This window comes from Pelodiscus sinensis, chromosome 3 (genome assembly GCF_052426305.1).
Source record: "Pelodiscus sinensis isolate ZL-2025 chromosome 3, ASM5242630v1, whole genome shotgun sequence".
NCBI lineage: Eukaryota > Metazoa > Chordata > Testudines > Trionychidae > Pelodiscus > Pelodiscus sinensis.
In genome coordinates this window covers 138,827,388-138,852,840 of record NC_143054.1, presented here as the reverse complement: position 1 = coordinate 138,852,840, position 25,453 = coordinate 138,827,388, and the positions used below count along the sequence as shown (strand labels likewise).

General features: G+C 43.9%; 1 protein-coding gene across 3 annotated transcripts in view; it reads right to left on the bottom strand.

Moving 5' to 3' along the window:
* The window catches only part of CRIM1 (cysteine rich transmembrane BMP regulator 1), a 327,869-nt gene that overhangs the window by 116,949 nt on the left and 185,467 nt on the right, over positions 1–25,453 (bottom strand). For all 3 annotated transcript variants that reach the window (XM_075924932.2, XM_075924933.2, XM_075924934.2), the window contains one exon: positions 10,572–10,754. In XM_075924932.2, the coding sequence (XP_075781047.1) occupies positions 10,572–10,754 (183 nt within the window). The remainder of the gene's footprint in view (positions 1–10,571; positions 10,755–25,453) is intronic.

The following is a 25,453-nucleotide window of genomic DNA, read 5'->3' as shown; positions in this document are numbered from 1 at the left end:
CTGTTATTTAGCTCTCATTTACCCCTACATGTCTTCTAAGAGCCCAATTATCAGTGAAACTGCTGGTAATGCTGCTAGACAATATTGACCTCCCGTGGTCTCTGGTTTGGTATGGATCAGGTCCTGAGGGTGCTGGACCAGAGAGGTTCAACCTGTACTAGAAAATGAAAGTATTAAAAACCTCATGTCAAGAGACTTTCAATTCCAGATTACAGGCAGTCCCCGGGTTACGTACAAGATAGGGACTGTAGGTTTGTTCTTAAGTTGAATTTGTATGCAAGTCGGAACTGGTACATATTGTAGGGGAAACTCTAGCCAAACATTTCTCCAGAGCTCAGTTTTATTCTCCCACACCTCACTTCCCTCAGTCCTTTATTCTCAAGCTGAGGTGTCTGCTGAGAAAAGCTGCTCCGCGTCTCCCTGGTCTTCTGGGAGGGGCGCTAGCTTCGCGGCTCCCTGGACTGCTGGGGGAAAGCAGCTAGTGTGGGGTTGCCTCACCCCGTTTGTAAGTAGGGATCCGATGTAAGTCGGATCCGTGTAACCCGGGGACTGCCTGTATTCTAATTTATATTCTATGTTGGCTTATTAAACAAACTTTTATACTTAAGGAACTTATTCTCTCTTTTTATGTACTTTTGTACATTATTATGTATACATAAGTAACAAACTAAATGCATTTTATTTTCAAACTGCGGAAAGGCCAGGAATTTACACTGGTGATACAAATTCATCCCATAAACCATCTGGTTATGTTGTTATTAACAGCTGGTGACATTACAATATAAAGTAAGCCTTCCCCTACACCCTTTGGGACTTAGCATTTATATCAGCTTGCATGCTTAGTGCCTTTTGCAGAAAAATCCCTTTTTACTTTTTCTTCTCTCCCCACCAATTTTGCATATACAGAGACATACATGCTACAAACATTACTTTGCAATACAGGCAGTCCCCGACTTACGCGGATCCGACTTATGTCGGATCCGCACTTACGAACGGGGCTTTCTCGCCCCGGAAGTCGGGGCGAGAAAGCCCCGTTCGTAAGCTGCCCCGGTGCCCCTGGTCTGCTGGAGACCGTCTCCAGCAGACCAGGGGCACCGGGCGGGTTCCCGCACCTCTGAGGCTTTGCCAGAGCAAAGCCTCAGAGGCGCGGGGAACCGCCGCTGCTGCCGCTTCAATCTGGGTGCCTATGGTCTGCTGGGGACCGTCCCCAGCAGACCACAGGCTCCCGGACTGAAGCCGCAGCCGCAGGGGGGTCCCGCGCCTCTGAGGCTTTGCCAGAGCAAAGCCTCAGAGGCGCGGGGAACCGCCGCTGCTGCCGCTTCAATCTGGGTGCCTGTGGTCTGCTGGGGACCGTCCCCAGCAGACCACAGGCTCCCGGACTGAAGCCGCAGCCGCGGGGGGGTCCCGCGCCTCTGAGGCTTTGCCAGAGCAAAGCCTCAGAGGCGCGGGGAACCGCCGCTGCTGCCGATTCAATCTGGGTGCCTGTGGTCTGCTGGGGACCGTCCCCAGCAGACCACAGGCTCCCGGACTGAAGCCGCAGCCGCGGCGGGGTCCCTCGCCTCTGAGGCTTTGCCAGAGCAAAGCCTCAGAGGCTCTGCTCCCCGTGTCCCTGGTCTACTGGGGAGGGGGGGGGCAGCTAGTGTGCTCCCCCCCCCCCCAGCAGACCAGGCTTTTGTTTTGGACTCTGGGGCAGAGCAGCTGGGGCGCTGCCGATTGGTCCTGCAGCGCCCACTCTGGGCACTACTGGACCAACCCGGCAGCACCCCAGCTGCTCTGCCCCAGGTCCTGATTCAGCCGCTGCTGGTCAGTTTCAGCAGCGGCTGAATCAGGACGCCTGGGGCAGAGCAGATGGGGTGCTGCTAGGTTGGTCCAGTAGCACCCAGGAGCGGCGCTACTGGAGCAACCCAGCAGCACCCCAGCTGCTCTGCCCCAGGCGTCCCCAAGTCAGCTTCTGCTGAAACCGACCAGCGCTGACTACAGGAAGCCCCAGGCAGAGTTGCTCTGCCCCGGGCTTCCTGGAATCAGCTGCTGATCAGTTTCAGCAGCAGCTGACTTGGGGACGCCTGGGGTTCTTAAGTTGATTCTGTATGTAAGTCAGAACTGGCGGTCAGTTTCAGCAGTGTCTGAATCTGGACGCCAGTTCCGACTTACATACAGATTCAACTTAAGAACAAACCTACAGTCCCTATCTTGTACGTAACCCGGGGACTGCCTGTATCAGGTCAAGTTCAAAGATTACAGTTATTTGCATTACTCTGTACAACACAGTTTAAACTGTTGGAATTTAAAACTCCAAAAACCTGCTTCCTTGTAACTCAAGATAATGAACTACATGTGACTCTGGCCATGTTATTGTAATTATCATGCTTATGTTTGGGAATAATTCCTATTCGTACCATCTTCAACATCCCAGAAAATGAATAATGCTACATTCGCTTTCCCACGATTAGGAAGAAAATATGTTTTGATCTTCAGGAATGTACAAAACCCATCCAAATTTAGCAATGATTCTCATATATTTTTGACCACAAACGCAAAAAGGAAGCATATGAATCTCCATTACAAACTTTTATATTGGGGTATGTCTACACATCAAAGTTATTTCAAAATAACTTTCCTAGTATCTACACAAGCCAACCACTATTTCAAAATTAAATCGAAATAGCGGAGGGATTATTTTGAAATTGGGAAACCTCATTCCTAATTATGAAATTGCTATTTCGAAATAAGTGCTGTGTAGACACTTATTTCGAAATAGGGGGCCTCCAGCCTTCTCAGGGTGCCCTGTGGCCTCAACCAAAAACACTACTCTCCCTCCCTTCCCTCCTCCCCGGAGCTCTTAAAGGGGTTGACTCTGACCACAGTGCCTGTGCCAGCTCCAAGCCTGCCAGCCCAGAGCCAGCAGTCACTGCCCGACCCAGTGGCCCCAAACCATGAGCTAACAAGCCACTGGCAGCCAGCCCTCCACCACTTCCCAGGAGCAGTCTGCCAGCTCCCAGGAGCCTGACAGGGCCCAGAGAAGGCGGATGGCAGTGTGGAGATCATGGACCTTATTCAGTTTGGGGGGATGCCCCAACGTCCATGATCTTCGCACTAGACGGGGGGGAACGCAGCCGTCTATGGCAGGATAGCTGCCAGCCTGGCCCCCAAAGGCCACATGCAAACCCAGGAACAGGTCTGCATGAAAATCAAGATGGTCCAGTGAGACCCCCAATCCTGAGCCCTGAGCTTCCCCTCCCCCTTCATCCCCTTGCTTCCTCCTTCCAGGTTTCCTCCTCCCCTCTCCCGCCTCCTTTCTCCAGTCTCACCAGAGTTTCATCCCAACCCCCCAGTTTTGTTAAATAAATACATGTATTTTATTTGACATCAGGAAGGGTATGTCTACACTACAAAGTTAATTCGAACTAACAGACGTTAGTTCGAATTAACTTTGATAGGCGCTACACATGCAAACCGCTAGTTCGAATTAACTAGTTCGAATTAAGGGCTGTGTAGCCACTTAATTCGAACTAGTGGGAGGCTAGCCCTCCCCAGCTTTCCCTGGTGGCCACTCTGGGCACCACCAGGGAAACTCTTCTGCGCCCCTCCCGGCCCCGGACCCCTAAAAGGGGCACGGGCTGGCTACGGTGCCTGTGCCAGGTGCAAGCCTGCCAGCACCCAGCCAGCAGACCCTGCACCTGGCACGGCTCGAGCCAGCCACCCGCTGCCACCCAGCCCTCCGCCTCTTCCCGGGACCAGGCTGGCGGCTCCTGGGAGCCTGCCTGGGTCCGCAAGAGGCGGGCGCCCACCTGGGCTAGTGCAGACATCATGGACCTCATCCACGACCTCCGCACTAGGCACAGGAAAGTGGCCGTCTAGGGCAGGAGAGCTGCCAGCCTGGCCACCCAGGAGCAGGTTGGCATGAAAATCAAGGTGGTCCACTGAGACCCCAGACCCTGAGCCCTGAGCTTAGAATGGCCGTACTGGGTCAGACCAAAGGTCCATCTAGCCCAGTAGCCTGTCTGCCGACAGCGGCCAACCCTAGGGACCCTGGAGGCGATGGACTGACGACAGTGACCAAGCCATTTGTCTCGTGCCATCCCTCTCCAGCCTTCCACAAACTTTGGGCAGGGACACCACTCCTACCCCCTGGCTAATACCACTCCATGGACCCAACCTCCATCACTTTCTCTCACTTCTCTTTAAACTCTGTTCTAGTTCTAGCCTTCACAGCCTCCTGCAGCAAGGAGTTCCACAGGTTGACTCTTTGCTTTGTGAAGAACAACTTTCTGTTACTAGTTTGAAGCCTGCTACCCATTCCTTTCCTTTGGTGTCCTCTAGTCCTTCTATTATGGGAACTAATGAAGAACTTTTCTGTATGCACCCTCTCCACCCCACTCATGCTTTTATAGACCTCTCTCATATCCCCCTCCATCTCCTCTTTTCTAAGCTGAAAAGTCCTAGTCTCTTTAGCCTCTCTTCATATGGGACCTGTTCCAAACCCCTCATCATTGTAGTTGCCCTCCCCTCTCCCACCCTCTCTATTCCCCTCTCCCACCTCCTTTTCCCAGTCTCCTCCAGTTTTGTTCAATAAAGAGAGATTCTATTTTTGAACACACGTGTCCTTTATTTTGTACATCAGGAAGGGGGGCTAGGGAGGGGTAAGTGGAAGGAGGTGAGGGAGGAATGGAATACGAGCTCCCGATGGGGAGGACTGGGGTGGCTCTGCGGGCTTCTGGGGGTGGAACCTCTTCTGCAGCCCCCCGATTGCCTCCTCTCCCCAGATGGCAGCCTGCGGCAAGTGCAGCCGGTCTGAGTGCTGTGATGTGCCCAATGTGGGTACTCCGGGCAATCCAAGCCAGGACTGCTTTGCAAGCAGGGCACCCCTGAGAACTGTCTGTCCGGGGTGGGGGTCGGGTCCCTTTAAGCACAGCCCTCGGCTAGCCTGAGACAGCAGCTCCACGCTCTAAGTCCTAACCTGATGCCCTGCCGGCACTGCTTCCGGCCATCCTTAACCCCGGTTCAGGGTCCACTCAATGTGGACATGCTAGTTCGAATTAGCAAAACGCTAATTCGAACTATTTTCTAGGTCTAGATGCACTAGTTCGAATTAGCTTAGTTCGAATTAACTAATTCGAATTAAGTTAGTTCGAATTAGTGCTGTAGTGTAGACATACCCGAAGGGGGGTTAGGGAGGGGTAAGTGGAAAGACGTGAGGGAGGAATGAGGCACAAGCCCCCAGTGGAGGCTCTTAGTGCGCCTCAGGGTGGAAGCTCTCCCGCAGGGCCTCCTGGATAGTGACAGCCCACCGACAGACCTCCCAGATGGAAGCCTGCAGAAAGTGCAGCCAGGCTCACAGCAACGCGTCCATGAGAAACACCAGAGTGCCCGGGGGCAGCTCTGGCTCCATATGTTGCAGAGTGCTGTGGTGGCCGTCATCGGCAACCAGAGAACGCAGAGACAAAATGCTTTGCTGTCCTTCATCGAGGTACACAAGCAAACAGTAAAAGCTGAGAACTGGCTCTCCTGGGGGGAAGGGGCGGGAGAGGAGGAGGAGGTTTGGTCCCTTTAAGCACAGGCCTCAGATAGCCTCAGGCAACAGCCACACAAAGTAACTCCGTACCCGATGCCCTGCCAGACCTGGTTCCGGCCAGCCTTAAACGTGATTCAGCGTCCACTCAGTGTGGACATGCTATTTTGAAATAGCCAAATGTTATTTCGAAATGCATTTTGTGTGTAGACATGTTATTTCAAAATATTTTATTTCGAAATGACGCTGTACTGTAGACGTACCCTTTGTTATAAAAAAGAAAGCAGTAATTCTAGATTACAAAACAAGTGATAACTCAAACTAGCTCTATATTAGACATATAACCAACATTTTAATAATTAGTACAAGCGACTAGTAAAAGGAGCACATCTCAATATGTGCACAAACACACTTTCCTCTACCCTTACTTAAATTCCATTTGAAGAGAAAACAAGTGTTATTTTTAAGAACAAAAAAAAAGTCAAAAATAGTGATATCACCAATAATGAGAAAGTTGGGACATTTCTTGGAGGTTCATCAACTGCCCTTGTAAAGATACCAAGAGCTGTATTCAAAACACTAAATACCTTGTTTCCATTACAGAGAGATGCTCCGCAGCTTCACAAAACTTGAGCTGTAGATGGAACAGAGTAACAATAGCCCTTTGAGCAGAGAGCGGTTCTGGGAATGAGGAGACCATGACTTCTATTCGCAGGTATTCCACTTTCCATTATTAATTCTAGGGATGTTAAAATGTATTTATTTAGGTAAACGTGTAACCACTGAAAGTTTCAGCAGTTACACATTTGCCTGTGAAGGGAGGCAGCTTAAAAGTTGGTTCCCTGCATGTACTGGCTCCTGCCTCCCCCCCTGCACTGCTGCCTCTATATCAGGGGAAGGCATGGCATGCACAGGGAGCTGGCCTAAAAGCCAGCTTCATGACATACCATCTCCTGTCTGCTCCAGCCCCGACACATACTACTGCCTTTGATACATCTCTATTTCTATGCCCTTCCTACCCCTCATTACTGAACAAGCTTCAGACCCCTACATTAGGTGACAATAGAATATATATAAAATGTGGAGAATATTCAAAAAAGGAGGTTTTAGGGTGAGCACTTCTGGCAGAATAAAGAACAGAACCTTCTCCCTAACATGGTATGTGCAAATCCTACTAACTTGCAGAATGAATGTGCCAAATCTAGGGTGACCATACGTCCCTATGCAGAATATGGGACACCTGGGAAAATTAATCATATTCAAACAAGTTCAATGGCAATCAATCAGAAGTATGCAGTACAAACATTCCAGTTAACATCGACTTAACTGAGCTTCTGTGGGGAGCTCTCTCTCTCTCTCTGACAAACCGTGCCCAGTGCTCTCCACCTCCCATGACTGATTGAGCTCCCACGATAGACCCTAGTACCTTGCCCAACTACTACTATTGCAGAAGCTGCACAAAGATTTCTGCCTCTTAATTCAAGGGGAAACGTGGCCACTGTTACATCCTTTCCAGGAGTGTAATATACTGGGCTTCTTCTATGACATCCACAACAATATTCATTTCTAAATGATCACTGAAGGAACAATCTCTACTTTTCTCTTGTTCTAAATAGTCTATGCTGTAAAAGATTATTAAATGTGATGTGGGGTGATGAGGGCCTCTCAGTGCTCTTGCATTTTTGTAAAAGCTAGTCATGGTCCAGCCTATAGAGTTTAGTGAGAAGAGAGGTATCTTCTTCTTCTTTTCCAATGAGTCTGACTTGTACTAGTTAGGAGTAAGATAATTAAAAAATGATTTAGAGCCCTCACAAGTTTAAAGAACATTAATTGCCAAAATAAGACCTCAAAAGTTAAGAATAACCAGAATTAAGGTAATCTTTGCAGCCTTAATTTTGCTTACTTGTACTTTTGCATTATGATAGTATTGGCCTTTGGCCATCATTGTATAAAAAGTTTGTGGCACACTCAGTTATAGGGGTTAGCTGCCTTGAGTTTCCAGTCCGGTGCCTCAACTGTTGTGAGCTTAGAAGTAAAGGGAAAGAGCATGGAGGAGCCATGGAAAACACAATTAAAATCATCAGGAAAATGTAAGCAGACACAATAAGCCACTGCACCAAGAAAGAAAACACAGAGGAAAAGATAAGAAAGGCCATAAAAAATCCGAAGCATTCAAAACAGAAGCAGAAGGAAAGAGAAAAAAATACAACCAATGATGTGTAATATTTGCACCAAATCAAAAATTAAGTCTTTAACTATTGTCTTTCGAACTTCTGTTAAACATACACCACTTCAGAAATTCAAAAAGAAAAATGTTGCCATACAATCAGTGGAGACTGCTAATTGCCATTTGGACAGAATTTGATATATTTGGGTTATAAGAGGCTTTATACCCAATTGCAACAGAGTGCTGGAAATCAGCAATTGAACAAGCACTCTGATCAGTGTTTAAAGAATTAGTCACCCCAGAGAGAGCCTGATTAAGGAAATTCCCGATTACCAGATCACAATGGGACCAGGTACTTTGAGCTAATTAGCCTATTAACAAGGTGAACAGATAAAAGGGCACCAGAAGGAAGTGCACAGTGGAGGAGAAGCAAAAGAGAGAAAGGCTAGCTGGGTCTGGTAAAGGGAGCAATGTGGATGGAGAGACTTCTCCCACCTCCACCACCTGGGATGAAAAGATAGTGATGCTGAATGACTGTGTACGCAGTATAACTGCATGAATACGTAAAAGGTACAGAGGGGTAGCCAAGTTAGTCTGTAACAGGAAAAACTTGAAAAACAACAAATAGTCTGGCAGCACCTTAAAGACTAACAAAACTTGTAGATGGTATCACGAGGTTTCGTGATACCTAGGATACCCACGAAAACTCATACCATCTACATGTTTTGTTAATCTTTAAGATGTTGCCAGACTATTAATTGTTTTTCAAGTTTTTCTATGTAAAAGGTAGTAAGGCAGAGCACTATAAATTATCTCCAGGGTGACAGCTATGAGAGGAAGATCAAGGAACTGTATAAGGGCAAAGACAACAGGTGCAGGCATGCCCCACCACACCAAGAGAAGTAGTAAAATTATAATCCTTGAGAGAGCCAATTAGGTAACCTCACCCAAAAGGACACAAATGAGTCAAAAGGGATGTACAGAAGAAGGGAACAAATATTTTGTTTGCCAGATACTGAAAGGCAGAGACCATACTTCCCTGAAATGGGGACATGGGAAACCATACCAGAAAAGGAGGTATATAAAAAGCAAGCCAGACCAACATCAGACAGCCAGACAAATGAAGAAAGAGCCTGATGTATGACACAAGGCCAAATTAAAAAACTAAACTAAACACCTTAGACTAAAAACAAGATCTAGACACAAGGTTCAGTTAACTATTTCTACTTAAGTAACACCAACAGCAACAATTTAACTTTTATAGCCCCCCCTTTAAAAAAAAAAGATCTTAATGTATCTTAGAAATGGTACCAAATTTATCACCACTAGTGAGAGGTAGAAAACTGTAAAATAATAATAATAATAATAAATAAAATCCTTATTTACAGATAGAAAGATAGAGTCACAGAAAGTTTAAGGCACTTATCCAATATCACACAATGATTCTGCAGCTGAGCTAGGAACAGAACCCAGACTTTGACTGTTAAGCAGTAATACAGACCTGTCCTAAGTCAACCCAACTTGCATAATTCAGGAGTGTGAACAAGATACCCGCTGAGGAACACAAGTTATAGCGATCTAAGAGCAGTCCACACTGGCGCTATGTCAGTGAGAGATGCTCTCCCATCGGCACACAGTGCCTTCATCAGCTACAGTGCAGCTGTACAAATGTAGACATATCCTTATTCATACAAATGTATATTCATTAATTACAAAAGAAGAACATCACAAAAAACAATGACAGTATATATTCCCATCCTACAACCAGGAAAAATCCCTCAAACAAGAAAAACAAATCCACCAGAGCGGGACAAACCAAGGAGTCTTACAGAGTGCTCTGATATTAAACAAACAGGAGTTTCTGTCAAATCAAAGAGAGAAAGTCATCTCTTTGGTGAAGACATTGCCTGTCCCATGATCTGAACATGATTAAATTGAGCATCCTGCTTTATCTCACTTGTTCACAAAAGATTTGAAAGAAACAAGACTCAAATCCCTAAGGGCCTTTACAGAATCAAATTAATACATATTGAACATACTGAACACGTCAGTTAAGGGGCAGGTGCTCCCACTAGGCAATTCATAACTCATCTGGATCACCTTCATTAAAAGTGTAAGGGAAAAAGAACAAGGTTGGAGCTCTCCCCTGGATTCTTGGCCCCAACTCACTCAAGTTTAGGCAGTGTCAGACACCTAAGAGCGGTAGCTGTCTTTGGAAACATGGCTGGCAAATGATGCATCAAATAATTTCGTGCCCCAGTGTTAGTGCAAGCTGGAGGCTAGTGTCTGACTTCCTATAGGATCCTTTTTAGGTCAATGAAACCGTCATTCAGAGTGACTGAGATCACAGCTGCCTGGCAAGCAGAGAAGGCAGTCAAAAAGAGAGACAGAACAACTCATTCTCAGATTGCATTAGACTGGTACCACAAGCATGCTATATGCTTTTTAACTTTGGAAATTAACTGCCATAAATGCAAACAGAGCAATCCATGTTGTTTGCGATGGGAGACAGAGAAAGTCTGAGTGTTTTGTTTTGTTAATGAATGGGAGAGTTTTCCAACAGAGCTGTCCATCTACCTATGTGGATACAGAATCAAGAAGCAGCCTGCACAATACAAGGCTTTCAGGAGTAATTAGGGAATTTTAAATCATTGTGTTTATGCCTGTACTCTGCATGACACAGCTATGGTAGGAGTGGAGACAATGGCAGCCCCGCACCAAACACGGCAGCCATCAATAGTAGAAGATAATTTGGACAAAAAACTGCCATCCTTATATCGCTAAGTCTTAAAAAGAAGGACAAAATGCAACAATGCATACTAGTTCTGAGTGCTCCTTACCACTTAGAAAAACGAAAGAGCAGCTGTACTAAGTGATTAATAAGGAAGTAATTACCTTCACAAACTGGACAGCACTCTCCTTCTGGAACATAGTACCTGTCACAGTGCAACTCGCCACACTGGGCCGAGAAACAAATCGAGACGCCACCCTGACATCGACAGAAACGGCAGGCATCCATTCGAAACATGTCACCATCATAATACTCCACACTGTTAAATATGCAAGCTGGCTTCACTTCTGAAAGTAGTAAAAAGAACAAAGTTGATTTTGTAGTTTTAAATAGTTTTGTAAACATAATGAAAGAAGGATTATTCTTCATAAGAATATCTGCCCCAAGCAAAAATACCAAAAATCCATGGCTAAAGGTTGTACTGAAAAAAGGAAATTACTATCTTAAAGAATGTCAATTCCAAATATGGCTACCCATTTATTCCTATTTTTATGACTTTGCAATAAAAGAGTACCCAGTCAACGGCTTTAAAGCTCTTGACAACAACCTTCTTAAAAAACAAACAAATGCCCAACAAGTACTCACAAAAACCAAATAGACTAGTAATGTTTAATTTAATCGTCTCCTAGAAGATTTTCCTTTAGAATCAATGCCACTTCTGCTCATCATCCAACTCATTATAGGCCAGAGAGCCCACTCTGAAGATTAACAAACTCATGCTGCCAGTTAACTAAGTGATACAAAGACAGTGCAAGAAAAAATGTCTTAAAAAAAAAAAAAGCAATTATTTTTCCTACAGTTTGTGATCTTTCAAACATAGAAAACTAGAAGACTTACCTGGCGTTGCCTAGGTCCTTCGGGGCAGGGGGCTAACAGTGGGGGGAGAGAGGGTGTCAGGATTCAGGGCATGGCCTTGGGAATGTGTGTGTGTGTGGGGGGGGGCAGACAGGGCAGGAGGCTGGGGAAATGGGAGGTGCAGGAGTCAGGGTGGAGAGTTCAATAGGGGCTCAGAGCAGGAGACTAGGAATGTGCGAGAGTGCAAGAGTGAGGGTTGGGGCCAGTGTTCCCTGTAAGTTTTTCCATCCTTTGTCAGGATGAATTTTCCTTTGGGTGGGTTGAAACTTCTTATGTGCAACACCAATATTAAGGTAGTGTGTGGATGTACACCCACCAGTACAAACAAAAACCATAGATATAAATATATATTTTAAATAGTCCATAGGTGTGGAATAAAAAATATTAAAACAAGGGTTAATTAACAAAGAGCAATCCTTATGATTATTTTATATGAAATCAAATAAACATAAACTGAACACTATCCGTTCCTCCAGGCTCTCAGCATTTACAAACACGCACGTGGCCCTGCAGCAGGCTTTCCAGAGTGCTGAGCAGGTGCAGGGCAGGCAGGGAGCCTGCTGAGGTTCTCACAGCCAGATCCAGCCTGCAGATCATCTTTTGCCCAGCCCTGGAGTAGACGCCGGAGTCAGCTTTGTCATTTATAGCAGGCAGCAGAAGTAGCTGCTGCTGCTTCTGCTCCTCCAAGAGGGTAAGTGCCCTGTCTCTCCCCCCCCCCCCCACTTTCCCAGCCGATCGGCTGTGCTCCCTGCCTGCTCGGTGAGCTCTGAACATCTGTGAAGGGCTCAGAAAAGGGCAGTGTGCCCACATGGGCACACAGCTCACAGGGAACATTGCTTGCGGGGTTAGAGGGGACTCGGGGTGGGAGATTCCATCTGACGGAGCCTTCTGTCTCCCCCTCATCCCCCAGCTATCCAGGCCAACAAGGGGCTTCTGTTTCCTAGCTCTTTAGGTCCTCCATTTAGGTCCTCCACTTAAATAAACAAACTCACAGACAAACAGATACACATTTCTAAAATATACAGACAGATATTTCATGACCTGTTTCTTCCATGGGAAGACCATTAAATACTATCCACAAGTAGTCCCAGGGCAGCGTGATTAATTATCAACAAAATTCTGCATCTTTATCATTTGAATGTTAACTAGAATTATATTATCCCTCTACAGTGGTGTTGCTCAGTTCTTTCTAGACTTGCTTAGTTATGCATTATCAATACTACCAACTCTGGTGAATTTATCACAACTCTGCTTATGAAAACATGAAAGCCTGTCAACTCAAATTTTCCCAGACAATCCCTTGCAATTCTCTGAAACTCCCCCTCAAGAATGTCTACTTTCCTTTAAAAAGCTAAAATAATAAAATCAAACAACTGTAATCTTTGAAAAAAGTTGGTGGTAAATGTCCTTAACGAAAAAAGCTGGAATAAATATCTCATTATAAATTTACATCATCCCATCATTAGGATTTGTGGCAGTATTTATGTGCAATAATTCTCAAGCCTCTAGTTCGCCATAATGTATTTATTATGGACAAATTAAGATGGAGAGCCAGAATGATTTGAATAGGAAAAGCATTTTCTTTAAATTAAAAATGTACATAAAACATTCAGTTTCAAATAGATCATTATGATGTTCCACTGCCATGATACTGCAGCCACAAATCCAGCATTTATTACAAGTATTACCATAATGGCTACAAGGACCCCAGAGCACGTGCTCCTCCATGAATTGATCTACTTCTTTACTGAACCCAGTTATAATGTTGGTCTTTGCCACATCCTCTGGCAGCAAGTTCTACAGGTTGACTGCACTCTGTGAAGAAGTATTTCCTTCTGTTCATTTTAACCCCCCTGCCTATTCATTTTATTAGGCAGTTCCTGGTTTTTGTTTTATGTGAAAGTCTAATCATGTCCTTATTCATTTTCTTCACGCCATTCAAGATTTTCTAGACTTATATTGCATCCCCACTTAGTCATCTCTTCTCTAGACTGAACAGTCAGGTCTATTAATCTCTCTTCATATGGAGGTTATTACATACCCTTATAATGTTTGCTGTCCTCCTCTGTACTTTTCAATTCTAACATATCTTTTTTGAGATGGGGCAGCCAGAACTGCACATAATATTCAGGCTGTGGGGTGTACCATGGATACAGATATTGGCATCAGCATATTTTAGTTTTACTGTCTAGCAAACTGAACCTTTCCTAATGTTCTGTTAGCTTTTTTGACTGCCACTGCACACTGAAGATATTTTCAGAGAACTATCCACTATCCAAGATTTCTTTCGGGAGTGATAACAGCTAATTTAGACTCCATTCTGTACACATAGATGGGGTTATGTTTTCCACTACAGGCAGTCCCCAGATTACGTACAAGATAGGGACTGTAGGTTTGTTCTTAAGTTGAATCTGTATGTAAGTCGGAACTGGCATCCAGATTCAGCCGCTGCTGAAACTGATCACTTTCAACAGCGGCTGAATCTGGACACCAGTTCCGACTTACATACAGATTCAACTTAAGAACCCCAGGCGTCCCCAAGCCAGCAGACTAGGGAGACGGGGAGCAGCTTTTCTCGCCCCGGAGGAGGCGGGCGGCGGGACCAGATGTCCCGCCGCTCCAGTCCTCCGGGGCAAGAAAATCCCCGTTCGTAACTGCAGATCCGACATAAGTCCAATCCGCGTAACTCGGGGACTGTCTGTACTTTACTTTGCACCTTTCAATACTGAATTTCATTTACCCTTTTGTTGTCCAGTCATCTAGTTTTGTGAGATCTCTCTGTAACTCTTTCCAGTCAGCTTTGGATTTAATTATCCTGAGTAATTTTGTATTGTCTGCAAATGTTGCCACTACTCTGTTCATTCCCCTTTCAAGATCATTTATGAATATGGTGAGTTGCACAAGTCCCATTACAGACTCTTGATGGATACTGCTATTTACCATTCCCCACTATGAAAAGTGACTATTTATTCCTACCCATCAATAGAAAAGCTCATTTATTGATACCTCAATCTGGGACAGTTCCTCAAATACTTCACCTAAAAAGAATGGCTCAGGTGCCGGGATCTCCTTGGTATCTTCCACAGTGCAAATTAATTTAGCTTCTCTGCAACAGCCTTGTATTTCCTTTGTGCTTCTTTAGCAGACTGAAGCTTTGTCTACACTTCAGCGGAAGGTCAAAGTAACATATGCAACTCCAGTTACATAAAGGACGTAGTTGGAGTCGATGTATCTTAAAACATGTTTCTGCACCTTCCACACAGCACGAGGCTCATGTCGGCTTCTCTTACTCCTCATAAGGAGCAGGCACACCAGTGCCGACAGGGGTGCTCTCTGAGTTCAGTTTAGCAGGTCTATACTTCCTCATGTTGTAGATGACCCTGGACAATCAGAGCATCATATGGATTGATAGGCAGACTTCCTCCTTTTGATGTACTTTACAAAAATGTTGCTGTTAGTTTGTGTCTTTTGCTAGTTCTCTTTAAATTATTATTTTTCTGCCTCATTATACTTATATGTTTAAATTACTGGTGTTTATGCCCCTTTCTATTTTCCTCTCTTGAATTTGATGACCAATTTTTTAAGGATATCTGTTTGCCTCTAACTGCTTCTTATTCTGTTGGTTAGCCATGGTGGGGGTTGGTTTTTGGTTCTCTCACAGAGGGTATGTCTACACTACAAAGTTAATTCGAACTAACAGACGTTAGTTCGAATTAACTTTGATAGGCGCTACACAAGCGCTCTGCTACTTCGAACTTAATTCGAACTAGCGGAGCGCTTAGTTCGAACTAGGTAAACCTCATTCTACGAGGACTAAGCCTAGTTCGAACTTACTAGTTCGAATTAAGGCGTGTGTAGCCACTTAATTCGAACTAGTGGGAGGCTAGCCCTCCCCAGCTTACCCTGGTGGCCACTCTGGCCAACACCAGGGAAACTCGTCTGCGCCCCTCCCGGCCCCGGACCTCTTAAAGGGGTACGGGCTGGCTACGGTGCCTATGCCAGGTGCAAGCCTGCCAACACCCAGCCAGCAGACCCTGCACCTCGTACGGCTCGAGCCAGCCACCCGCTGCCACCCAGCCCTCCGCCTCTTCCCGGGACCAGGCTGGCGGCTCCCGGGAGCCTGCCCGGGTCCGCAAGAGGCGGGCGCCCACCTGGTCTAGTGCAGACATGATGGACCTCATCCACGACCTCCGCACTAGGCACAGGAAAGTGGCCGTCTAGGGCAGGAGAGCTGCCAGCCTGGCCACCCAGGAGCAGGTTGGCATGAAAATCAAGGTGGCCCACTGAGACCCCCGACCCTGAGCCCTGAGCTTAGAATGGCTGTACTGGGTCAGACCAAAGGTCCATCTAGCCCAGTAGCCTGTCTGCCGACAGTGGCCAACCCTAGGGACCCTGGAGGGGATGGACCGACGACAGTGACCAAGCCATTTGTCTCGTGCCATCCCTCTTCAGCCTTCCACAAACTTTGGGCAGGGACACCACTCCTACCCCCTGGCTAATACCACTCCATGGACCCAACCTCCATCACTTTCTCTCACTTCTCTTTAAACTCTGTTCTAGTTCTAGCCTTCACAGCCTCCTGCAGCAAGGAGTTCCACAGCTTGACTCTTTGCTTTGTGAAGAACAATTTTCTGTTACTAGTTTGAAGCCTGCTACCCATTCCTTTCCTTTGGTGTCCTCTAGTCCTTCTATTATGGTAACTAATGAAGAACTTTTCTGTATGCACCCTCTGCACCACACTCATGCTTTTATAGACCTCTATAATATCCCCCCTCCATCTCCTCTTTTCTAAGCTGAAAAGTCCTAGTCTCTTTAGCCTCTCTTCATATGGGACCTGTTCCAAACCCCTCATCATTGTAGTTGCCCTCCCCTCTCCCACCCTCTCTCTTCCCCACTCCCACCTCCTTTTCCCAGTCTCCTCCAGTTTTGTTCAATAAAGAGAGATTCTATTTTTGAACACACGTGTCCTTTATTTTGTACATCAGGAAGGGGGGCTAGGGAGGGGTAAGTGGAAGGAGGTGATGGAGAAATGGGGTACGAGCTCCCGATGGGGAGGACTGGGTGGCTCTGCAGGCTTCTGGGGGTGGAACCTCTCCTGCAGCCCCCCGATTGCCTCCTCTCCCCAGATGGCAGCCTGCGGCAAGTGCAGCCAGTTTGATGGCCGAGTGTTGTGATGTGCCCAGTGTGGGTACTCCGGGCAATCCAAGCCAGGACTGCTTTGCAAGCAGGGCACCCCTGAGAACTGTCTGTCCGGGGTGGGGGTCGGGTCCCTTTAAGCACAGCCCTCAGCTAGCCTGAGACAGCAGCTCCACGCTCAAAGTCCTAACCTGATGCCCTGCCGGGACTGCTTCCGGCCATCCTTAACCCCGGTTCAGGGTCCACTCTGTGTGGACAAGCTAGTTCGAATTAGCAAAACGCTAATTCAAACTAGTTTTTTAGTCTGGATGTGTTAGTTCGAATTAGCTTAGTTCGAATTAACTAATTTAAACTAAGTTAGTTCGAATTAGCGCTGTAGTGTAGACATACCCTGAGGTGTTGTGGGTTTGTTTTTTTTTTAGTTAGGGATTTATATTTAGTTTGATGCTCTATTATGCTGCATTTAAATACTTTCCATGTAGCTTGCAGGTATTCACTCTTGAGACTGTTCCTTTTAATTTCTATGTAATTAGCTTTCTCATTTTGTGTCCTTTCCCTTGTTGAGTTAAATACTACTGTCCTTGGTTTCTTATGTATTTTCCCCACAACAAGGATGTTACATTTAATTACATTGTGGGTGCTACTATTGAGTGGCTCAGCTATATTCACTTTGTGGAGCAGATCCTATGCTCCACATATGACTAAATCAAGAGGTTTGTCTTCCCTTGTAGGTACCAGAATTAGCTTCTCCAACAAGCAAGAAGGGATAGTGAGTGGGGATTAAAAAGTAAAAAGGAAGAATTGCAGGAAGGTGGGCACACCAAATCTTATTCATTTTTTTTCCTTTGAAGAAATTACCAAGATGCTATGCAGAAAGGGAGTAGGGGAAAGGAAGGAGGACAGCTTGAGGAGGGTCAAAGTCATAAATAGTTAATTTGTTTGTGAGTTTAAGGTTCAAAAAGGAAGTAGATCTGTTTGGATAAGAAGATGACAGAATTAAAAGAAATAAAGAGTTAAGTGGTATGGAGAAAGTAAGCATAGCCACTGGACTTCTGCCAGAAACACTAAGCATCATAATAAAAAGAGTGCAGAGAACAGATGCTGGGAATAAGTCAACAGAGAGTGGCTGGATAGATCTTTTGATGGAGAGCAAAAGGGCACGTAGTGGAGATGATCAACACTTGAAGTGAGAAAAGAGGAGAGAAGGTTAAGAGCAGAAGATAATTTGTGAGTGCTGATTATCTGAAATTCATGGAAGGAACAGGTGGCAGAGTGAGGAAGAGGAAGCCAATGAGCAAAACTCAAGAAGATTAGATAGTGGTTAGAAGGAAATCAGTGATAGAGAAGAATAGAGGAAGCGGCGCTTGGCGAAGACAAAAAAAAAAAAGCAACCATTTTAGGATGTAGGAGGGTTCATCCATATATGCAGGTTAGGGTTGTAAAATCCTGTTTAATTAGTGAAAGGGTTAAACATTAGGGGTATGTCTACACTACCCCGCTAGTTCGAACTAGCGGGGTAATGTATGCATACCGCACTTGCTAATGAAGCCCGGGATTTGAATTTCCCGGGCTTCATCAGCATAAGCGGGGAGCCGCCATTTTTAAATCCCCGCTGCTTCGAACCCCGTGTAGCGCGGCTACACGGGGCTCGAACTAGGTAGTTCGGACTAGGGTCCTATTCCGAACTACCGGTACTCCTCGTGAAACGAGGTGTACCGGTAGTTCGGAATAGGCACCCTAGTCCGAACTACCTAGTTCGAGCCCCGTGTAGCCGCGCTACACGGGGTTCGAAGCAGCGGGGATTTAAAAATGGCGGCTCCCCGCTTATGCTAATGAAGCCCGGGAAATTCAAATCCCGGGCTTCATTAGCAAGTGCGGTATGCATACATTACCCCGCTAGTTCGAACTAGCGGGGTAGTGTAGACATACCCTAAGTTTGATGGTTACCTGATTAAATAGGGGCAGGGAGTACCTCCCCTCTTCCTCCCCTTCCCCCCCCCCCCCACTGCACCCAGGATGGAGCACTGATCCCTCTTCCCTCTGTGGCTACTTCCAGCCCAGTGCAGGGCTGCCAGCTCCCCGCTTCATGTTGGGGGCCCCATAGGGCTGGAGCCGCCCTCTGCCCGTGGTTGCCTGTTAACATCCAGATTGCAGGTGAAGTAAGGAAGTGAGAACAAGAAAGAAGGAAGCTAAGGGATTCGTCTGGATATCAGTGTAGAATGGAAAATCATCAAGGAGGATGGGGAGAGGATTGTGATGTGAAGACCACCATGCTATAAGAGATGAAATCAGAGAGGAAGGTGGACAGAGGAGGAGTCATGTGGTCAACAGATGACAACATGGAGAAGGAGAATAGAACAATCAGATGAAGTATTGTTCAAAGGGAGAATAAGGGGAAGAGGAGGGAGGGACTAGAAATGTCAAGATCAGAGGACAAAAGGCCTACTGCCTTCACTATGATCTTTGGAAGTAATGCCAGAGCAGGGAAAGTAGGAGAAGACACAATCACTTACAACAGTGAATAATGGCTGGTGCAACAACAGCGTCAAGAGGGGAAAATCCAGATCTTTTAGAGACAAAGATAGAGAGGGTAGGAGAGGATGTGATCGTGTTTCTCTCACATTTTAAAAGAAAATAGGTGGAATAAAGATTCCAGGTGAAACAGGATTCAGGGAGGAAGCAGGTATGATGTTAGATGTTAGGCTCTGTTAACATACATTCCCTTTATAACTAAGCTCCTCCTTTAATCTCTCTCATTTGTGGTATTTTCTCAATTCAGAGAACATGCAAAGTTAGATGTAGTGTATAACTATCCGGCCCGAACGAGAAAAGTGAGCTCTTGCGAATCTCCTGCTATAGGCAGAATTGCTTTAGAAGCCAGAGCCACCCTGTGGAAAGAAAAACCTAGTTGTGAAAAGAATGTGCAATGTTCTTTAGTAAATTCTGACTGCAAAGAGGATTTTGAATTGCCTTTTAAATCCTTGGCCCCTTTTTTCATTTAATTTACCAGGCTATCTGCAGGAAGTTCTGCTTTCCTTCAATTATTTGTCCCACATATTCATGGTTTCATTTATTCCCTACTTGGTCTTGCCTTACCTAACCTGCTATAGCTATGTTTTCTATGACAGGAGTATCATTCCATATCAGGACTATCTGTATTCAACATTAAACATTCATGCAAATGGATCAGTACCTTGTTTTGAGCAGTAGGCTGCACTAGTCCACAAAAAGATCTGAATTACTGAGATTTCTCTAACTGTCCTTTGCTCGTGGCTGTCTTTGATTAGGACCATGGAAAAGATTAGAGATGCATTTAGTTTGAAATCCATATCGTGACTAGGTAGTCATTTTGCACAGTAACCCTAGCTATATGAGAAGTTTCAGTGTCTGTTTATAGACAAGTTTTGGCACTTTCCATAGCAGTATCGATGGGATCCCAGCCAGCCAGAAGGGAAGTGAAACTCAAGACAGTTGTCTGTTGTTAAAATGATTAAAGGTTACATGATTCCAACAACCTCCAATGACAGAATTCCTTCACTATGCAACAGGATAGCTGATATCAAACTCCTGGAAAACACTGCTGCAATTAATATGAACTTTAATTTAAATGAAAAGGAAAGAAGCTGATTAATTTAAATTATATGCTGGTATAAAATAATACTACTGAAACGCATAGGGTATATTTTCTGTATGTACAACTACTCAGCTATTCAGTGAGTGAAGAAATATCAATGTGTTATATGATTGGGACATTAGCAATAAGATCAAAATACTATATATTTTAGTTGACTTGCAGCATATCAACATGAATAAAAAGTATGTGGAATACAAAGCACTGAGTTATCATTGTTGTTCATGCTGTATAACCCCTATGATGACAACAAGAGCTACCTGTAAGTCAGTATGTTCTGTATCTGCTCAAGAATTATCTACAAAAACAAAACAGAGGCTTGGACTAAACCAAAAAACCCTATAATTTACAAATGCAATGTGACTGTTATTGCTAATAAAAATGTGTTTAGTCTATACATGTACAGTGTTTTACACAGATGTTATAGAAACAGCCAACAACATAACCTGAACTATTTATGGTGTAAACAGAGTAGAAATAATGCAGGATACTGTGAAAGGTAGTGAAAGAAAGGAAGAGGTACTTACAACAGTTTATGGCATTGCTAAGATTCTGTGTTCTGCTGTTTACAGGTCATTGTTTACAGATCATATTTTATAACAAAATCGCTTCTTTCCTTCATTACTTCTTGTTTTGTATATGGCCATGTTGGTGTCAGGGAAATCCCATGTTATCATTCTAGAGTTCCTAACTTAATAGCCTGGCCTCTGCATATTCCAAACATTGCTTTACTATATTTGCTACAGTAGTAAAAGCTTTATGCAGAGGTCACTGTGAAAATATTTACAGTTTTGCCTTTCTCCTAATAAATGGTACCATGGTATTCACACCACTCTCTATACTTAAAAAAGAGTAAGCTAATTACTTACAAACATTGAATACAACTATTTTAATGGAAACCGCTGCAGTAATTAGACTTGGAGACTTAAAATTCACCTGCACAATATGGTGAATTATATCGATTAACACTAAATGCTAGTAAAAACCAAAGCAAAAGCAAAAAAAAAAAAAAAAAAAAAAAAGATGTAAATGTACAGGACTACAGAATTGCAATTCTAATAACAACTCCAGTTTTCACTATACTATTAACAGTCTTAAAAAAGTTCTCATTTCAGGATGTGACTTCCCATCCTATTGTTTCAGCCTTTAAGTTACTATTTTCTGAAAGTCTTTTTTAATTTTTTTGTTTGCCATATATACACACACACAGTTTCCCATTAAAAATAAGCATATGTTCACAGCCCTGCTGGAAGGACATAAAATAGAGTTCTGCAAGGATCAGTTCAGGGACTGGTTCTGTTCAATACCTTCATCAATGATTTAGATGATGGCATGGAGAATATTCTTATCAAGACTGCAGATGATACCAAGTCGGGAGAGGTTGCAAGTACTTTGGAGGATAGGGTCATAATTCAAAATGATCTGGACAAACTGGAGGAATGGTTTGAGATAACAGGATGAAGTTCAATAAGGACAAATGCAAAGTACTTCATTTAGGGAGGAACAATCAGTTCCACACATACACAATGAAAAGTGACTGTTTAGGAAGGAGTACTGTAGAAAGAGATCTAGTGGTCATAGTGGACCACAAGCTAAATATGAGTCAACAGTGTGACACTTTCAAAAAAAGCAAACATGACACTGGGATGCATTAACAGGAATGTTGTGAGCAAGACATGAGAAGTCATTCTTCTGCTCCACGCTGCATTGATTAGGCCTCAACTGTAGTATTGTGTTAGTTCTGGGCACCTTGTTTCAGGAAAGTCATGGAGAAACTGGAGAGGGTCTAGAGAAGATCAACAAACATGATTAAAGATCTAGAAGACATGGCCTATGAGGGAAAACTGAAAGAATAGGGTTTGTTTAATTTTGAAAAAAGAAGACAGAGGGGACATGATAACAGCTTTTAAGTACCTAAAAGGGTGTTACAAGGAGGAGTGAGAAAAATTGTTCTCCTTGACCTCTGATGATAGGACAAGAAACAATGGACTTAAATTACAGCAAGGGAGATTTAGGTGGGACATTAGAAAAAACTTCCTGTCAGGATGGTAAAACACTCGAATAAATTGCATAGGGAGGTTGTGGAATCTCCATCATTGGAGGTATTTAAGAACAAGTTAGATAAACATCTACCAGGTGCTTGGTTCTGCCATGAGGGCAGCAGACTGGACTTGATGACCTCTCTATGATCCTATAGATACAGAAAAAGATATGTGCATATTATGAGAACAAATATACAAAATTAACAAATTAAAATTACATTCAGTGATGTTAAAACAGCATCAGGATACACCATCTCCACCCAAAACATTAAAAGTACAGGGAAAAGTAGTTATGGGGAAAGGCATATGAATACTTCTCTACTTCCACAGTGCATACAACAACAACCCCAGCTCTCCCCACTCCCCGGGAGAGGGAAGGCAGCATGGCTCCAGCCCGCCTGAGTGCTGGGGAGGTGGGAAGAGGCAGGGCAGGAGGAGGGGCTGTGGGATGCAGAGTGACGTGATGACCTCACTCTGTCAGCCCACAGGAAAACAAATTGTTTATCTATATATAAATAAAATAAGAGGGGGAGGAGGGAGAGACTATATACATTTTTATAATATTCAAGAACTCAGGAAAACAGACATTGAGGATGTTCAACAAGGTAGCAATGGCAGATGGAAGTGATGGCATCAGGGGCCAGAATGTGTGTAAAGATATGGGACATTTCACCTTTGATTCAGTATGCGGGAATGCATACAGCGAGGAGGCAAGATGTGCTCTGAACAAACAACATAACACTCAGGAAGTGGCATAAGCAGATGGTATTAGGCCAGCATGGGCTGTCTAAATTGGAATCCAAGGTTAACAGTAATGGGTATATAAATAATAGTGAATGATTTACGTATTGTACATTATAGATAATAAGTCTGTCTGGCCAACAACATTTGGAAATACCTTTCCTAACAATGGAATACTTGATATCGCCAAATAGAGTGAGGGGCCATGGAAAGGTGCCAATACACAGAAGATTTGTGACTAAAGCAAGAATATTGTTATACGTTCACTAAACTCTCAAGTCTAAATAGGGAAAAGTCTAAATCAGGGAAAGTACTGTCAATGTTAACAATACAAGGCTGTTTAGTGTGAGGACTTGCAAAGTTTAGCATGTTAACTAGAACTCAATACTTGACTTCATAAGCTTTGTATGGAGTAGACAGGAGAGGGTCTTTGGATCCGGAAATGGAGGCAGGGAATAATCCAATGTACTGTGGGAAAGAGCAACAAAACTGTTGATTTATAATCCTCCTCAGTCAACTGATTGCCAATTTAGTATGAGGTCGGTCTACCTAAATTATGGCTAAGATAAAGTAACATTTTATCCTACTTAACTTTTATTTACTTTTGATTTTCTCTGTATTTTATGGATTAATTAGATCTTGTTTTAAGTTAAACTGAAATATGTAGCCAATAGATTTGGGAACTCTCTCTCTCTTTGGAGAACCCCAAGGAAATAAACATCTCTCTTTCTTTCCCTTTCAAGTTACCACTTAAGAATGCAGAATGTGTGCATCTCCTTATTCTGTTGTTCTATAATTCTGGGGGGAAATCCACCTTATTTTTAGTTTTTGAAAGAATAGCAGTTCAACCAAAATCTCTCAGACTGACTCTTACATGGACACAGACTCTGCTGTATCATGCTACAGCATGCTTTTTTTCCCCAAATCTTAGGGTTTGAATAGTCAACTGGGATATATTTTTGGTTTTTTGTATATTTTTCCTTAAAGTAACTCTCCCACAAGTATGCCACTGCCATCTCTTTCCTTAAAGATTTCTTTAGAGAGCAGTGGTGGCCCTGTAATACTTTGCTTGTTTTTTGTTAGCTTTATGCATGTTATTGTCTTTGAGCCCTATAATTCCAAATGTGTTGCACAGGAATTTCCAGCCCTACTGGGTAAATTCCATTGAATAATACTGAGCCCCAGTAAAGACAGAATACTTTCCATGCAGAGTAAATGGAATGTTACGGCTCCATGATGGTATGTCTGCTAATTTTAGAAGTACCTATCTATTGGATGACAGGCAGTCTATAACTGAAATAAATCTGTGTGAACCTTAACATTTGAGTTATTAAATTATAACTAAGGCACATGCACACCAACAATTATCAGATTTCTGCCAAAGACAGGGCTCAAACTCAGAGTGCCAGGCACAGTACAGGTTCAAAAGCCAGTCACTGTGAGAACAGGCTGCCTGGAATCCTTCTTGCTTCCAAAGTGCACTAATCCTGCTGCACATGAACCATCCTATTCTCTTTGGCTGCAGTTACTGACAGTGAGTTCCTAACTTACCTGTATTACCAACTTCACCAATCTAAACTATGGATGTTAAATTTAGATTAATGGGCTAATCGAATAGTCGAGTAGTCAATAAGATCACCTCCGCCTTTGAAGTATTGCAACAGCCCAAGGGTTGCAACAGCACTTTCAGAGTTAAATAGACTCCTAGACTAATCTTTGAACTTCCAGGAGGTAAAACATGTCTTCATAGATCTAGAATAGTTAAAAAGCTGCTCCATTTTTCTCTCTCCACAGACTACAAAACACTACAGTCCATGTTTCTGTCACCTCCAGACTACTGAAATATACATTATCTATGGCTTATCTGAAAGACCACCAAGAAATTAAGGTTGATATAGCATCCAGCAGCCTGCTTGCTAAGCATGGAAGACAAGACACTACTGCTTTTTACTCTGTTTGTCAGGGATTCTAGGGCGTATTCAAGGTCCTCATTTACAAAGCCTTGAACAGAATGGAATCAATATATCTCCAGTATTTGACACACTTCAAAAACTCTGAGGAAGCTGAAATTGGTAGCAGTGATTTTGGTTAACAGAGTTTAGGGTCTTGGAAAGACCAACCACAGCGTTCTTGGTAACTGAACCAGGGTAGGGAAACTTTCTTCTGACACACACCAAGTTAAGCCTGACTCTTACCACCTTCAAATAATACTACCAAAAAACACATGCAGCTGTTTACCTTAAGGAAAAGGTTAATGCAACACCTTTACAGATCTGATCACTTAAGTAAAAGGCTTTGAGGAGAAAGATGATCCACATTCCATGGAAATTATTCTCTGTATATCATGTATGCTGATTTATTGTAATCACTAACATATAGCATTTTAGAAAGCAACCCATGATATGCTCCCAATTAGTATATCATTTTTATACAGAATATTTACTGACCTCTATATAGAACCCTGATGATGAAGAAAACATTACAAACACACAGTCATTGGAAAAGTACCGTGCTATCTGCCAGACAAATTTTCTTTTTTCTCAAGACTCCTGCTATCTGGCTCTAGACATTCACTAAATAA